A 17,270-nucleotide genomic window follows, 5' to 3' on the forward strand; every position below is an offset into this window, starting at 1 on the left:
TGTGCATAATATATTTGCATATAATATATATGCATTATATATATGCTATATATATGCGCTCTCTCTATATTTTTTTTTTGTGCATTTGTTTGTTTGTTTGTTTGTTTTTTTAAAGGTACTGGGGATTGAGCTTGTGTCCTTGCACTTGCGAGGCAGGTGGCAGAACCACTGAGTTACATCCCCAGCCCTTTACTTGTAAATGTGCATAATATATTTGCATATAATATATATGCATTATATATATGCTATATATATGCGCTCTCTCTATATTTTTTTTTTGTGCATTTGTTTGTTTGTTTGTTTGTTTTTTTAAAGGTACTGGGGATTGAGCTTGTGTCCTTGCACTTGCGAGGCAGGTGGCAGAACCACTGAGTTACATCCCCAGCCCTTTACTTGTAAATGATTTGTTTTTTAATTTAAAGTAAATTTCTTTTTGGCTGCATGTAGTTCATATGTGTTTTGTTTTATTTTAGTATTGGGGATTGAACCTAGTGTCTTTACACTGAGCTACAATCCTTTTTAAAAATTTTTATTTTTTGATGAGATCTTGCTAAATTACTCAGGCTGGGTTTGAACTTGATCCTTCTTCCTAAACCTCTCAGAGTGCTGGGATTACAGGTGTGCACCACCATGGTGAATCATGTGTTTTAATTTAGTCTGACAGTCTTTGTCTTTTAATTGAGGTGTTTATATCATTTACATTACTAGTAAATGTTTTATAGGTATTTGTTTTCTATTTCTCATTTTTTATTTTCTTTTTTCATTTTTCTGACTTATTTTGAATTATTTTTATGATCTTGTTTTATACTCATTTTTTATTAGGATGCTTAAAATTTTGTTTTGATTAATAGCCATTCTTACTGGGGTGAGATATTTCATTTTTCAATTTTGATTTGCATTTCCCTGATGGTTAATGATATTGAGCATTTTGTCTTATATTTGTTGGCCATTTGTACTTTTGAGGTGTACCTACAGTATTCAGGTCATTTTGCCCAATTTTTTTCATTGGTTTACTTGGCTTTGTTTTTTTTTTTTTTTTTTTTTTTTTTTTTTTTTTTTTTTTTTCTTGGCTTTTTTTTTTTTTTTTTTTTTTTGCTAAGTTTATTGAATTCCTTATGTATTCTGGATATTAACGCTGTCAGATGAATGTTTTCTCCCACTCTGTTGTCTCTTTACTATTTTTTTCCTTTGTTTTTTAGTTTGATATCATTCCATTTGTCTGTTGCTTTTGTTTTCAGTGCTTTTGGGGTCCTTTCCAGAAAATTATTTCCTGCACCAATGTCTTCCAGTGTTTCCCCTGTGTTACATTTTAGTAGTTTCATAATTTTAAGTCTTTATGGTCTTTGATCCATTTTGAGTTGATTTTTTATAAAGGGTGAGAGATGGGTCAAGTTTCAATCTTCCGTATGTGGACATTCAATTTTCTCAGCACCATTTGTTGAAGAGACTGTTTTTTCTCCATGGTTTTGGCACCTTTGTTGAGATTCAATTGGCTGTAGATGTGTGGGTTTATTTCTGGGATCTCTGTTACTAGTCTCTGTCTTTTTTTTTTGTACTGTTGGGACCTTGCACTTGCAAGGCAGGTGGTGGAACCATTGAGCTAAATTCCCGGCCCTAGTCTGTCTTTGTTTATTGTCAATGCTATATTGTTTTGGTTACTGTGTCTCTGTGGTATGTCTTGAAATCAGAAATTGTGATACTTCCACCTTTGTTCTTTTTGTTCAGAATTGTTTTGGCTAGACTCTTTAGTATTTCAATGTGAATTTTTTCTAGTTTTATGAAGAATGTAATTAGTGTTTTGATGGGGATTGCATTGAATTTGTAGATCACTTTGAGTAGTATGGATTTTTTTTTTTTTTTGAGACAGGGTATTGCTGTGCAGTTCATCCTGGCCTTGTGCCTACTCTATAGTCCAGGCTGGCCTCAGACTTGCAGCAATCCTCCTCCCTCAGGGATTGCAGGTGTGTGCCACCATGCCCATTTTACTATGGATGTTTTAACATTAATTCTTCCAATCCATGAACATGAAAGTTTTTTTGGTGTTTGTTTTCTTCAGTGTCTTTTCTTAGTGTTTTGTAATTTTTATGGTAGAGCTCTTTCACTTTGTTTGTTTATTCCTAGATATTTTATTTTTGGTAGCTTTTATGAATAGGATTGCTTTCAAATTTCTTTCTTACCCAAATTGTTATGGCTATTACTTTCTGTATGTTGAGTTTGTGTTCAGCTACTCAACTGAATGTATCAGTTCTAATAGTCTTGGAGCCTTTTAGATTTTTTAAATAGAAATTTATGATTTGTAAATAAGAATAATTTGAGTTCTTACCTATTTGTATACCTTTCTCTTGCCTAATTACTTTGCCAAAACTTCTGTTACTATATTATATACTATATTATATAAGAATGGTGAGTATGGATACCCTTAACCCTTATCAGATTCTTCCTCTTAGAGGAAATGCTTTCAGTGTTTCTCCATTCATTGTGATGTTGGCTATGAGTTTTTCATATGTAGTCTTTATTAACAACCTTTCCATACCTAATTTGTTCAAGGAATTTCATGAAGAAATGTTGGAATGATTTTAGTTTAGTGCATTGGTGAAAGATACGGGTCTAGTTTCCATCTTCAGCATGTGGAAAGATAGTTTTTCTAGTACTATTTATTAAAGAGATATCTTTCTTCCAGTCAAGGTGTTGGCTTCTTTGTCAAAGATAAAGAGGCTGAGTATATATGGAGTTGTTTCTGCATCTTCTGATCTATTCCATTGATCCTTGGGTCTGGTTTGGCCAGTACTGTGCTGTTTTTATCGTAGTAGCTTTGTAGTATAATTTCAAGTCTGGGATTGTGTTGCCTTCTGCTTTGCCTTTGTTGCCCAGAATTGCCTTTGCTATTCTAGATCTCTTCTGGTTCCAAATGAATTTTAGGATTGTTTTCTCTAATTCTGTGAGATATGCTATTGGTATTTGGGTGAGGGGTAACCAGGGATCAAACTCAGGACCTTGCATTTCTAGGCATGGTGCCACTGAGCTAAATCCCTGGCCCTATACCATTGGTATTTTGATTGGAATTGACTTAAATCTGTACAAAAATTTGGAAGTATGGCCATTTTTGCTATATTGGTTCTTATGCAAGAACAAGAGATATTTTTCCATATGCTGATAACCTCTTTGATCTCCTTTTTCAGAGTACAGTAGTTTTTAATATAGAGGTCTTTTACTTCCTTCATTAGATTTATTCCTAGGTATTTCATTTTTTTGGATGCTATTGTGAAAGGTGTTTCCCTAATTTCTCTCTTAGTGAGTTTGTTATATACAAGAAGGCTATTGATTTTTGTGTTGACTTTATATCCAGCTACACTGCTGATTTTGGCTATTAAATCTGTATGTCTTTTGGTAGAGTTTTTGGTCTTCTATATAGAGTACATGTCATCTGCAAATAATGATCATGTAACTTCTTCCTTTCCTATCCTTATTCCTTTTATTTCTTTCTCTTGTCCAATTGCTCTGGCTGATGTTTCCAGAACTATAGTGAACAACAGTTGTGACAGTGGACATCTTGTCTTGTTCCTGATTTTAGAGTGAAAGCTTTCAGTTTTTGCCCATTTTAGCATGATGTTGGCCATTGGTTTGTCATAGATGGCTGAGATAAGACCATCAGACTGAGATAAGACCATTCCAGTTTTCTGTAGGGTTTTTATCATGAATGGATGTTGGGCTTTATCAAACACTTTTTCTGTATCTTTTTTTTTTTTTTTGTACAGAGGGGATCAAATTCATAACCTTGTGTTTGTGAGGCAAGCGCGGAGGCACTGAGCTAAATCCCCGGCCCTTTTCTGCAACTATTGAGATGATCATATGGCTTTTGTCCTTGGCTCTGTTAAGATGGTGTATTACACTTACTGATTTGTATGTGGAACCATCCCTGTGTCCTTAGGAAGAATCTTATTTGGTTGTGGTGTATAATCTTCATGATGCTTTACTGCATTATCTTTGCCAGTATTTTTTTTTTTAATGGTATCAGGGATCAAACTCAGGTCCTTGAGCTTGTGAGGTAGATGACAGAACCACTGAACTAAATCCTCTGCCCTTTGTCAGTATCTTTTTGTTTGTTTTTTTGAGACAGGATCTCACTATGTAGTTGAGACTGACCTGGAACTCAACTGTGTAGCCCAGGCTGGTCTTGAACTCACAGCAATCCTCCTTCCTCAGCCTCCCCTGAGGCTGGGATTACAGGTGTGCACCACAACGCCCGGCAGAACTAATGAGTTTCAAAAGTTGCTATTACCAATTTTGTCTACTGTAGCAGGATACCTTAAATTACAACAAAATCTTAGGAAGTAAGACTGAATAATACCTGTTACAGAAATCCCCTACTCTTTACCAACTCCCACCCTCCCCCGCCCCTTCAAAATCATAAGCATCTCTCTTCTGTGACAAATAACGTTAAGAATTGTGAAAACCCAGTTTATGTCATGTATCTCTTCGTCCACTGCCTGGCCATTCTGTCATGTTCTGCTCCGTTGGTCATATACTGACTGGCAGTACTTCCCACCAAAGGGTTGGCAGGATTACAGTCTGTAAGAAGTGAGCAGATTAGCTGGGTCTGGTGGCACATGCCTGTAATCCCGGCACTCGGGAGGCTGAGGCAGGAGGATTGCTGAGTTCGAGACCAGCCTGGGCTACATAGTGAGTTCCAGGTCATTCTCGACTACGTACTGAGACCCTGTCTCAAAAAAAAAAAGTGAGCAGATAGAAAAGAAGACTTTAGAAATAGTGCTGGGCTCCAATTATCTTTCTGTATATCCAAGCAAATGACTCCTTGACTGTTTATATTACAGAGATAGATTCTTCTTTGAAATGTAACCTTTGGAGGTTTGAAGGGATATTCTGGAATAAAAGTGATATCCTGGGAAAATATACCACCTTCATACACTGTTCCTGGAGGCCCTAGAATGGTAGATCTACAGTCAAAGATGTCACCTTTGGGGCCAGCACTGCAGTTAGGTAGAGGGTCTGTCAGCTCCTTTTGAATCCTCTTGGCGCTGGTGGAGCTTGGAGCTTTTGCTCATGCTGACTTTATTCTCCTCCTTGGGGGTGATGTTTCTTTCTTGGTTTGCTGGTTAGAGGACAAAGATGAGGAGGAGCTGGTGCTGGCCCTTGAATTGTCATCTGATATAGCAAACCCCCCACTCCACTCTGCAAACATCTCCTCTCTTGTGTGTGGCTTTTCTGTGCTGCTGCAGTGGCTGTGCTCTTTTTTGTTTTTTGTCTTGCTGATCTGTTTGAGGTAGTGGGGTATTGAGCCCCCCCCCCAGTACAATTGTATTAGTGCTTATTTGATTTTTTGAAGTCCATTAATTTTTGTTTTATATAACTGGAGCAACTGGTGTGTACTACATATATATTTTTGATTATTATCTCTTCCTCTTGGATTGTTCCCTTAATAAGGATATAATGACCTTTGTCTCTCTTGATCAATCTTGGCTTGAAATCTAGTTTGTCTGCTTGTAGAATAGCTGTCCCCACTTTTTCTGGGTTCCTGTCACATGGAGTATTGTTTTCCATTCTTTGATTTTCAGTCTGTGAATTTCTCTGTGAGTTAAATTGTTTCTTGTATGAAGCATATTGTTGGATTCTTCTTCTTCTTCTTCTTCTTCTTCTTCTTCTTCTTCTTCTTCTTCTTCTTCTTCTTCTTCTTCTTCCTCTTCCTCTTCCTCTTCCTCCCCCTCCCCCTCCCCCCCCTCCTCTTCTTCTTTCTTCTTTCCTTTTTGTGGTACTGGGGATTGAACTTAGGATCTCTTGACCTTGTGCTTTTGAGGCACGTGCAGTGCCACTGAGCTAAATCCATGGCCCTGGATCTGATTTCTTGTTTTTTGTTTCTTTTTTTTTTTTTTTTTTTTTTTTTTTTTTTTTTTTTGTCGGGGAGGGTACTCGAACTTGGGTCATTGCACTTGTGAGGCAGGCAGTGGAACTTAGCCCTATCCTGTTTCTTTTGATTGGTGAATTGAGGTCATTTACATTGGTGGTTATAACTGATACGTATTTTTTAATTAAATAATTGAATTTATTGGTACATTTTAGGGATGCAGTACAGTTACATTCATTGTTGGGATTTTGTACCTCTACATGTCAAGTCTTGGTTCTCATTTTTTCCCCTTATCCCTGCCCTCCCTTCACCCCCTCCTCCCTTCCCCATTTACAAACACTTTATTTCCATCTTTTCATTTTCTCACATTTTTTTCTTTTCACTCATTACCCTTCCCCTACCCATCCCACCTTCCCTACACCTTTGTCCCCTTGCTTCCCATTTCACGATGTCAGTTATCTCATTAGGATTTTATGTACTATTACAGTTTATTCACATCAGAGAAACTATTTGGTATTTACACATGTGTGACTTATTTATTTCACTTAGGAGTATATCCTTAATATATATCCATTTTCCTATGAATGAATCTAATTTCTCATTCTTTATAGCTGAGTAATATTCCATTTTATAGAAAAACCACATCCTCTTTATCCAGTCTCCAACTGATGGGCAAATGGGCTGTTTCCAAGTTTTAGCTATTACAAACTGTGCTGCTATAAACATGGACGCGCATACATCACTGTGATATGATTCTTTTAGTTCTTTTGGAAAGATACCCAGCAGAGGGATGGCTGGGTCAAATGGAACCTCTAGTCACAGCTCTTTGAGGTATCTCCATATTGATTTCCATAGTGTTTGTACCGGTCTGCACTCCCACCAACAATGGAGAAGGATTCCTTTCTCCCCACAACCCTGCCAACATTTGTTATTGTTTGGTTTCTTGATTGCAGCCATTCTTTGTGGGGTGAGGTGGAATCTTAGTGTTTTCATCTGCATTTCTCGAATGACCAGTGATGTGGAACATTTTTTTATATATTTACTTGCTATTTTTACTTCTTTGTGAAATGTCTGTTCATTTCATATGCCCATTTTTGAATTGGGTCTTTATATTTGGGGGGGCTGATTGTTTTGAGTTCTTTATATATTCTAGATAATAGTCCTTTGTCTGAGGAGCAGCTGGTAAAATTTTTTTTCCCACATTGTAGGTTGTCTCTTAGTTCTGTTGATGGTTTCTTTTGCAGTACAGAATCTTTTTAATAAGATGAGATCCCAGTTGTTGATTCTTTCTGCTAGTTCCTGTGCTACTGAGAATTTATAGTCTTTTCCTATGACAATGTCTTCCAGAGTTCTGCCTAGCTTATCTTCCAGCAAGTTTAGTGTTTCTGTTTTAATATTTAGATCTTTCATCCACTTAGATTTTAATTTAGTGCATGGTGAAAGATAAGGGTCCAGTTTTAATCTGTGGCAGGTTGAAATCGAGTTCTTCCAACACCATTTATTGAAGAGGCTCTCTTTCCTCCACTGAGGATGGTCAGCTCCTTTGTCAAAGACGAGGTAGCTGAGTACATCTGGATTTGTTTTTGTGTCTTCCATTCTGTTCCACTGATCCTCAGATCTGTTTCTTTGCCAGTACCATGCTGTTTTTATCACAGTGGCTTTGTAGTATAGTTTCAAATTGGGAATTGTTATACCCGCTGCCATGTGTCTGTTGCCTAGGATGGCTTTGCTATTCTAGGTCTCTTATGGTTCCAAATAATTTTTGGATTATTTTTTCTAGTTCTGTGAAATATAGTGTTGGAATTTCAATTGGCATTGCATTGAATCTGTATAGCAGTTTTGGTAGTATGGCCATTTTCACTATGTTGATTCTTCCTACCCAGGAGCAGGGGATATCTTTCCATTTTTTTATATCCTCTTTGATTTCTTTTTTCAGAGTGCTGTAGTTTTTCAGTGTAGAGGTCTTTTGTTTCTTTTGTTAGATTAATTCCTAGATGCTTCATTTTTTTGGATGCTATTGTGAAAGGAATTGTTTCCCTAATTTCTCTCTCAGAGAGTCTGTTATTTGTGTAGGTAACTGATATGTATTGACTAAGCCTTCTCATGTTTTTTTCCTATTGTTGATTCCCTTTCTTTCCCCTCCAATTACTTGCCTCGCCTGGTGGATAAATTCTGTTGGGGTTAATGAAGTTGCTGTCTTTGTTATCTCTTTCTAGAATATCCTTCAGAAAATTTTGGAGTGCTGGTTTGGTGGTCATGAGTTTCTTCAGGTGTTCTTTGTTATGGAAATATGTAATTTCTCCATCAATTTTGAAAGATAGTTTTGTAGGGTACATCAATCTGGGTTGGAGGTTGTTTTCTTTTAGGGCTTGACATACTTCACTCCATACTTCACTCCAAGCTCATCTTTACTTGAGGGACTGTGTTGAGAAGTCTGCTATAATTCTGGTGGGCTTTCCTTTATAAGTGATTTGTTTCTTTCCCCTAAAATTTTTTAATATTCTGTTCTTGCTTAATTTCCGGAATCCTGACTGTTACATGCCTTGGGTAGGGTTTTTTTTTTTTTTTTGATCATTGCTAATTGAAATTCTATATGCCTCATTTATCTTTATGTCGAATTGTTTTTCCCTGTTCGGGAAATTTTATGCCATTACTTCTGTGAGCAGGTTTTTTGGTGTCATTTGTGCTATCTCCTGCCTTTTCATTGACTGTCATCAATCTTATGTTAATTTTCTTTGAATCATATAGCAGCTGTTGGATTGATTTTTCATGGTTGCTTGCTATTTTTAAGAAATCTTTCTTTTCATGATTGCTAACCACAATCCTGTCTTCTGTATTCTCTTGATATTCTGTCCTCACATTGGTTCATTCTGCTGTGTATACTTTGAATGGAATTTTTAATCTCCTGAGTATCTGTTTGAATCGGTTTCATGAATTCCATTTCTTTCCTTGGGCATTCATAGTTTCTGTCATTTTCATAAGTTCTTCTATTTTTTCAGTCTGTATCTTCTCTAGATTCACTCATCATGCCTTTCATTATGGTCATCATATCTGAAGTTATCTGAGAAATTATTTCTGATTTGATTTTTTTCTAGAGCCTCATTCATTTGCTTGTTATTTCTGTTGTTACCACTTCAGAGAGTCCAGATGTGTGGCTTTGGAATTGTTTCATCTCATTGTCCCCTGGGTTTGCCTTTGGTAAGCTGGGAGTCTGGGGTTGCATCTTACTTTCATGCCTTCTTTTCTTTTCTTTCTTTCTTTCTTTTTTTTTTTTTTTTTTTTTTTTTTTTTTTTTTTTTTTTTTTTTTTTTTTTTTTTAGTTTAATTCCTGTGTTGATGCTTGTAAATTGTTTATGCTATTGCTATTATTGAGAACCCTTAGGAAATGAACACTTCTCAGGTATATTCCAGGTGTAGATGGCTTTGGATTTTGAGGCTATTGCAAGTTATTACCTCTTCAGTTTTTTGGGAATGAGAAACTGCTGCCTATTTGGCCTAGCCCCTGGTTCTTTGGCACTGGCCTATAGTATTGTTTATTTATGACCCTTAGGCAGTTGCAGTCTTGACATAGCTGGAAGAACAACTGATAAGAATGGTTATGTCACCTTGGCTGAAGTTGTTCAGTCAGCAAAAATAATAGCATCAAACACATCTTTAACCGTGTGAACAGGATTTATAGTTATATCACCAAATCTGAAACAAACCAGAAAATTGTGTGCAGTAAATGTCCCCTCAGTATGATCATTTTACCCTCGGGAGAAAATTTAAAAAGAGTTGGGGAAAAAAATAGAAAAAATAGAAGAAAGGGATTAGAAGGAAGAATGGAAGATTATGAAAGCTTTGGGAACTAGTGAAAAAGACAGAAGGAAAAGAAAAAAATGAAGAAAATGAAACGAACAAAAACAAAAAACCTCTAGAAACATTGTTCTCACTTGAACAATCAAGAAAAAGAAAAAAATAGAAAAAATAAAAAAGCAAAGAAATGAAAACTAGAAAAAAATATGTGTACTTCAGGGCACATCTCTGCTGTCACTGGTTGACAGAGGGGTCTGGTAGAGCCCAGATCTGTGTTGATTAATCCTAGCAAGCCAGCAGTAGAATCATAGCAGTGGTGCATAATCCCAGCAAACCTGGGCCTTTAGTTCCACTAAGTTTGGTCTGCTTCTGGTTTCTGGCTGTGATGCTGGGGCTTGAATTTTGCAGCCTGCAACACTGAGTGACTTCTGCTGGCTTAAATTCAGCTCTCTGACCTCCTGCCAGCTTGAACTTAATTGTGTCTCACCCTAACACTTGGAGCTGCTAGGTGAAGCCAACACACAGATGCCCTGAGTTCTGACTTCATTGGCCCCTTTCCAAAATGGTTACCAGCCAGTTCTTCCCTGTGGGGGGCACCTAAACCTGAACTCATCAGCCATTGCCATCCACAGCATCCATTGCTCCTTCCATTGTGGATGCCTGTGCCTGTGGTGCATTTCTCCATGGAGGCCTGTGGGATGCCAGTAGTCACCATGCCTCTGCAGGTTTGAGCTGCAGTGCCACTTGCCACCTCCCTCCTCTGCATTGTGGTCCCTCTCTGTTCTCCCCATGGTCCCTAATTCTCGCTTCAGATCCTTGCTGGGTCCTGGGAACTCAATTCCCTCCTTCTCTTCCTCATGTTGGTATTTTCCGTTGTCTGGACTTCAGATATGGAAGAGGCTGTTTCTTTGCTGCTCACCATTCTGTCATCTTCCTAGAAGACTCAACGTTTTGTTTCTAAATAGCATATATCCAGGTGATCACACTTTGGAAGTGCGCACAAAAGACAGCATTGCTATTGGTCCTGGATTGTGTTTTGGGCAGATAACACTATTTATTCATGCGGAATTACAAGAAAGTAGAAGTCGTGTGTTAGCCTGCCATATGATTCAGAACACACCATCTGGTTCCTCACGTAATCAAAACCAAAAGTCATCAGGGCTGGGATTTAGCTCAGTGGTGCTGCCACCTGCCTTGCAAGCACAAGGTCCTGAGTTCTATCCCTGTTACAAAAAAAAAACCAAACAAACAAAAAAACCCAAACCCCCAAATCCAAAAGTCATCAGAAAAGTATATTTTCCAGGTGGTATAATTACACATAATTGAGAAAGTTCCAGGTGAAAATAGGTTTTTACAAAGCAGTGACTTATCCAGGTTATATAATCCTGGCATTATAAGCACATAATCTACATACCATATGAGAATACTTTCCCTCTTCATAGTTTATTTTTCTTGGTAGCACCTTTTGAACCCTAGAATCCTTTGTTATATTTGGCTTTCCATAAACAAGCAGGATCTCTGTGAGGATCTCTAGTATGAGAAACTATTCATATCTGTTTATTATAACAAGACTCATTATGGTATATTTTCTTCAAATAGAATCTTATAATTCACCACCTTTTTAAAAAAACAACAGAAGTGAGATGTTTTCCAAAGTTTTTTCCAGAAATCTAGGTATTTCTTGGAGCCATTTCTAGTGTTCGTACATAATGCCATTGTTTGAATTGAGGACTAAACCAGATTATTTTGTTTGAATTTTTACAGTATACTACTTCTTGAGGTAAACATTTCAGTTTACACAATGCTTATGCTTGTTTAAAATTTTTATGTTTGAGCTGTCTTGGGCTTATCATAATACATTGGCCAGCCTCTGGCCTTTGAAGTTGGCATAGTCCAGTATAGCTACCTTAGGGACATGTGGCTATGGAAAAACATGTTTTTGTTGTTGAGTGTTCTTGCTTTCTAGTAATTTTATTTTCTGCTCAAGGGATTTAGTATCTGTTCTGATATTTTCTTTTTAAACGCCACATAAGTAATCACTTGTAATCTTAGCCTTCAAATTTTTCCATATTCTAATACACATGATGTCCAAAGACCTATTATTTGAGAATAGTACTTATTGGCTGGCAATCAGTGCTGTTTAAAAATGTATATTTTACTTTGAGAATTATTTCCATGGCTGAAAGAGTTTAAAATAGTGCATGTGATGACATAATTTGGTGACTCTTGGAGGTTGTTTTATAATGCTTTTTGCATTGTGTCACTGAGAATGTGCAATTCCAAATAACTCTGCAAATACTAGCATGACTTAATTCTGAGAAAAATGTTCTGTGCACTATAATCTTATGTGATTGTCTCTTGACTTCTGTAAATAAAACTGTTTTAGACATGAAGGATTCTGTAGGTAAAAGATCAGCATTAATCATTGTTTCAAATGAATGTGGACAGTCTTTCTAGTACATATATGAGTAAACTTTTTACAGAGGATCAGGTTACTGAAGACTTAGACTGCCAACTGTGGTGACATGTGCATGTTATCCTAGCATTTGGGAAATTGAGGCAGGAGGATTGCTGTTTGTTTGAGGCTAATGTGGCCTACATAATGAATTCAAGTCCAGCCTGAGCTACAATAGTGAGACTTGATGTCCCCTCTTCTCCTCTTCAGGGCCGGGGATTTAGCTCAGTGTTTCCACTGCCTCCGTAGCAAGCTCAAGGTCCTCAGTTTCATCCCTGGTACCAAAAAAAAAAAAAAGGCTAAGATCATTAGTTAAATCATGTTGGATTTAATCTCATTATGAGTGTGGCAGTCAGTGAAGTGAAAAAGAGAAGTTCATTATTGTATTTGTATTTGTATTAATGTGTGACAAGCTATATATTCATAAAGACAAGAGAAAAAATTTTCCCTTAGTTATTGAGTTGTACTTGCCCTTTTTATGGGTCTTATAACTATGATAAGACCCTCTTGTTGAGTGTCCACTTATGTGTGTATTGATTTGGTGGGGTCAGCGAGGAAATTGTGTATTGCTATCTTCATGTGTTTTCTTGTTTGGCTTTTTTGTTTAGAGGTGCTGTTGAGTTCTTTGTTGCTGAATTCTTAAGTACAAAGAGAAGAAGTAATCTGCTTAATTTATTTTAATCTTTAATTGAAATCTATTCAGTTTAGACAATCCTAAATGAGGTTTGAATAATTGCAGTTTTCCTTTGGTTTCAGTAGAAGGGAAATACTTCAGTTTACTTACTCAAGGCAGTAAAACACTTTGTTCTTTTACCTCCAGCAAGAATTATGAACATAAAGCCACAAAACAGATTCAGTGTTAATTTTTAACTTCCCATTATTTCCATCCTCATTAGTAGTAAATAATGTGCCTGACTGTAAAATGGAAAAAGTTGAAATTTTCCACTTGTGTATTTGAACTTTTCAGAGGTATTATATGCTCTGGAAATAATAACGAAAGATACTGGATCTTACACAGTGCTTTTTGTGTGAGGAGCTCATGTAAACACTAATCCACTGATCCTAACACAGTACTTGATTGTAACTTTAAAAGGTCATGAGTTACTGCTGTTACAAAACAAACAAACAAAGAAAAAACCCCCAAGAAAACAACAACAAAAGATAGAGGATTTCCATCTTTAAATAAAAAGTAGAATATATTTTTTGGCCTTTATTCATTCTCAGCAAACAAGACTTAAAACCTGTAGTGGTTTCCTCAATTTATCGCATTAATGTAACGTTTTACTTGTTCTAAATTTGGAAATCATCCTTTTAGTTTTCTTAGTTTAACATTTGTGGTCTATAGCTGTTGGTTTTGATGAACATAGTCATATGGCTTAGTTTTCAACTTTCTTGTATTTTGTAGGTTTATTCTTCAATCCAAGGAGGTAATTCATAATCAGCTGTTGGAGAAACAGAAAATAGCAGAAGAAAAAATTAAAGAACTAGAGGTAAGTTTTCAGTGAGTATTGATAATGGCAGTCAATTTTTTGAAAAGGTAAATCTCAAGTCATTAAATGAAAGTGTGTTATTAGCAAGGGTTTTTGTTTTGTTTTGTTTTGGTCTAATTGTGTTAGAGCTATGAAGCAGTGATACTTGTGGCAGTGTGTAATGTAAAACAAAAAACAGTCTGTGGAACTCGGCAGTTTTAAAGATGTGATGGCAGTAATCAATATATTTTCTCCTTTGCTTTTGAATGGACACATATATTTCTAAAAAACAAAACAAAAGACAAGTATACTACATACATAGGTATACTAGAATGCAGTGGAGGATCTTGGTGTCTCTCACATGTTTGTAAATTCTTTAACCTAGTTTAGGTTCTAGACAAGGATTAAGTTGTGAGCTGTAACTAATTAACTATCTGAAGGATGGTATTCTTTTAGTACTGGGGATTGAACTCAGGACCTTACACTTGTGAGGCAGGTGGCAGTACTACTGAGCTAAATCCCTGGCCCTGGAGGATGGTATTCTTGTGAGGAAAAGACTTCTTTTTTTAAAGCTAGGGAAAAATATGATACACAAGAGTAGGTTAGTAAATCTTTGGGAAATTGGATTTTATTATTATAGTTTCCTTGTACAATTAAAACTTTTTTTGGGGGGTGGGGGGAGTACCAGGGATTGAATTTGGGACCTTGTGCTTGCGAAGCAGGCAGAGGAACCACTGAGCTAAATCCCCAGCCCTAAAACTTTTGATGAGACATTCTTTTTAGACTTTGGTGAAAGAGCCAAAGCAAGCAAACAAACTTAGTAATAAAAAAGGCAATAGCTTTTGTGGTAACCAGGTTGTTGTTGTCTATTCTATGGTATCATTTATATCAGCCCAACTAGTTTAGGGTAGGTTTTATGTCCTGTTGTATTGTCACTCTCACAAGAAGCAAAAATATCTGGAAAAAAACCCCAAACATAATATTTCATATAAATAAAACAATAAATGAGTTTTTGCTCTTAGGTAAATATATCTAAAATTTGCCTGATTGAGGTAAGATATATAGTTCTTTTTATGAAAGCAAACAAGTCAAGATCTGTGAATATTGAAAATTACATGTAAAGGTATATGTTGTTAACACTGGTTGCTGTAAGCTGATAAAATGGGCATGGAGGTACAGTAAATTTTTTTCTTATAATCGCTGCATTGAATACATTTTAAAAACTATGTTAACTTTTATAATTAAAATATTTTCAAGGTAAAATTGTTGTAGATGATTTTAGCATCTTCTGATATAACATTGTTTTCTAAAAATTGCTCTTCATGAAGAGTCTCAAATACTGTTAGAATATTTTATTAGCTGACAATAGAATCAGATTAGGTGGTACCTGTTTGAAATGCTGATTACAACTATAAAATATAACGGGGATAAACTCTACCATAGGAATTTTTTGGTTTTTAATCTTTAATTTTATATGTTATTTGTATTTTAGCAATACAAGTACAGTTAGTACATTATAAAAAAGAAAATCAAGGTGGACATGGTGGCACACGCTTGTAATCCCACAGGAAGCTGAAGCAGAAGCAGAAGGATTTGCTGTGAGTTCGAGGCAGGCTTGGGCTTCATAGTGAGTTCAAGGCCAGCCTGAACTATATATATAGTGAGACCATGTCTTGAAAAACCAATAAACAAAAACAAAAAAGAAAATCAGACAAATTATAAATTATTAAACAACAAAAATGTAACTTTGTTTTCCCCAAATAGTTCCAAATGTTTTCTCTATAGTTTGGTGCATATCATTCCAAGCTTTCTTTTATATTTATATAAGCACATCCATCCACGCGTACATACAATTTATTTATTTACTTGTTATTTGAGACAGGGTCTCTCCATGCAGTTCAGGCTGACCTTAAATTCACTGTGTAGCCCCAGCTGGCCTCAAATTCATGACAGTCCTCTTGTCACAGTCTTGTGAGCTGGGATTACAGGTGTGTGCCCAGCCACTTTTTGTTTTTTTGGTACTGGGGATCAAACTCAGGACTTTGTGCTTGTGGGGCAGACATACTGAACTAAATCCCTGGCCAGCCATTTTTTTTTTTAAATAAAGAGGAATTATGCTATATACTGTTTTTAAAAATCATTTGATAATTTTATCTTTATACTTTATTAATATATAGTTTATATTTGATTTTTTATTTTCCATTTTCTTCACCACTATAGGCTCCTGTTACCTAAACATTCAGTTACTGCATGAGCCCTATATCCAAATTTAGTGTACAGGCATACCTTGGAGATAATGCAGATTCACTTACCAGACTACTATAATAAAGTGAATATCACAATAAAGCAAGTCACACAAGTGTTTTGATTTCCCAGTGCATATGAAAGTTATGTTTCCATTGTAGTAGCATTATGCCTAAAGAAAGGTACGTCCCTTAATTTAAAAATGCTTTATTGCTAAAACATGCTGATGATTATCTGAACCTTCATATCTTTTGCTGGTAGGGAGTCTTGCTTTGATGGCTACTGTTTGATCAGAATGGTGGTTGTTGAAGGTTACAATCACTGTGGCTTTTTTGGGTGTACTAGGAGATGAACCCAGGGCCTTCACATTGAAGTACATTCCAAGCCCTTTAAATTTTTTTTTTTAATTTTGGGTTAGGGTCTTGTTAAGGCATTAAGTTGCCCAAGCTGGACTTGAACTTGTGATCCTTTGTCTTATCCTCCCAGAGTGCTGGAATTACAGGTATGTGCCACCATGTGGCTTTTTTTTGGGGGGGGGGTGAGACAGGGTCTCACTATGTAGTTCAGACTGTTCTGGAACTCACTGTGTAGCCCAGGCTGGTCTCGAACTCCCAGCGATCCTCCTGCCTCAGCCTCCTGAGTGCTGGGATTACAAGTGTGCACCACCAAGCCCAGCCATGTGGCTATTTTTTAAGACAATGAAGTTTTTGCATCAGTTGTTTCATCTTTTCATGAAAGATTTCTCTATAGCATGCATAATAGAACTTCTTTCAGAATTCTTAAGAATTGGAGTCATTCCTCTCAAACCCTGCTGCTGATTCATCAATTAAATTTATGTAATATTCTAAGTCCTCTGTTGTTTTTTCAACAGTTTTCACAGCATCTTCATCAACAGTAGATTCCATTTTAAAAAGTTATTTCTTTGCTCATCCATAAGAAGTGGCTCCTCATCTGTTAAAATTATATGTGGAAATGGCAACAATTTAGTCACACTGTTAGACTCCACTTCAAATTCTTATTTCTTGCTGCTTCCTCCACATCTACAGTTATTTCCTCCACTAAATCTTGACACTCCAAGTCATCCATGAGGGTTGTAATCAGCTGCTTTCAAAATTCTGATAATGTTGATGTTTTGACCCATTATAAGCCAACAGATGCCCTTAAAGGCATATGGAATAGTAAATTCTTCTCAGGGTTTCAATTTAATTTGCCAAGATCCATCAGCAGATTCACTATCTATGGCAGCTATAGCCTTCTGAAATGTATTTCTTAAATAAAACTTGGAAAATTGAAGTTACTCCTGAGAGATGTTCTACAGACTAGATATTGTGTTACCAAGTGTGAGAACAGAATTAACCTTGTATGTGTTGTTTAGCTCTTGGGTAACCGGGTGCACTATCATTGAGCAGTAATCATTTGAAATGAATCTTTTTTTTTTTTTTTTTTT

The 17,270-nt window shown here is 36.3% G+C and overlaps 1 protein-coding gene and 1 pseudogene across 1 annotated transcript in view; one reads left to right on the forward strand and one right to left on the reverse strand.

Moving 5' to 3' along the window:
- Pfdn1 (prefoldin subunit 1) overlaps positions 1-17,270 on the forward strand; it is a 72,957-nt gene that overhangs the window by 18,646 nt on the left and 37,041 nt on the right. The window contains exon 3 of the mRNA XM_010613816.3: positions 13,516-13,600. Coding sequence (XP_010612118.1) covers positions 13,516-13,600 — 85 coding nt within the window. The remainder of the gene's footprint in view (positions 1-13,515; positions 13,601-17,270) is intronic.
- Positions 4,460-5,298, reverse strand: LOC104855118 (annotated as a pseudogene).

Source organism: Fukomys damarensis, unplaced genomic scaffold (assembly GCF_012274545.1).
Source record: "Fukomys damarensis isolate Sample0158 unplaced genomic scaffold, DMR_v1.0_HiC HiC_scaffold_3, whole genome shotgun sequence".
Lineage (NCBI taxonomy): Eukaryota > Metazoa > Chordata > Mammalia > Rodentia > Bathyergidae > Fukomys > Fukomys damarensis.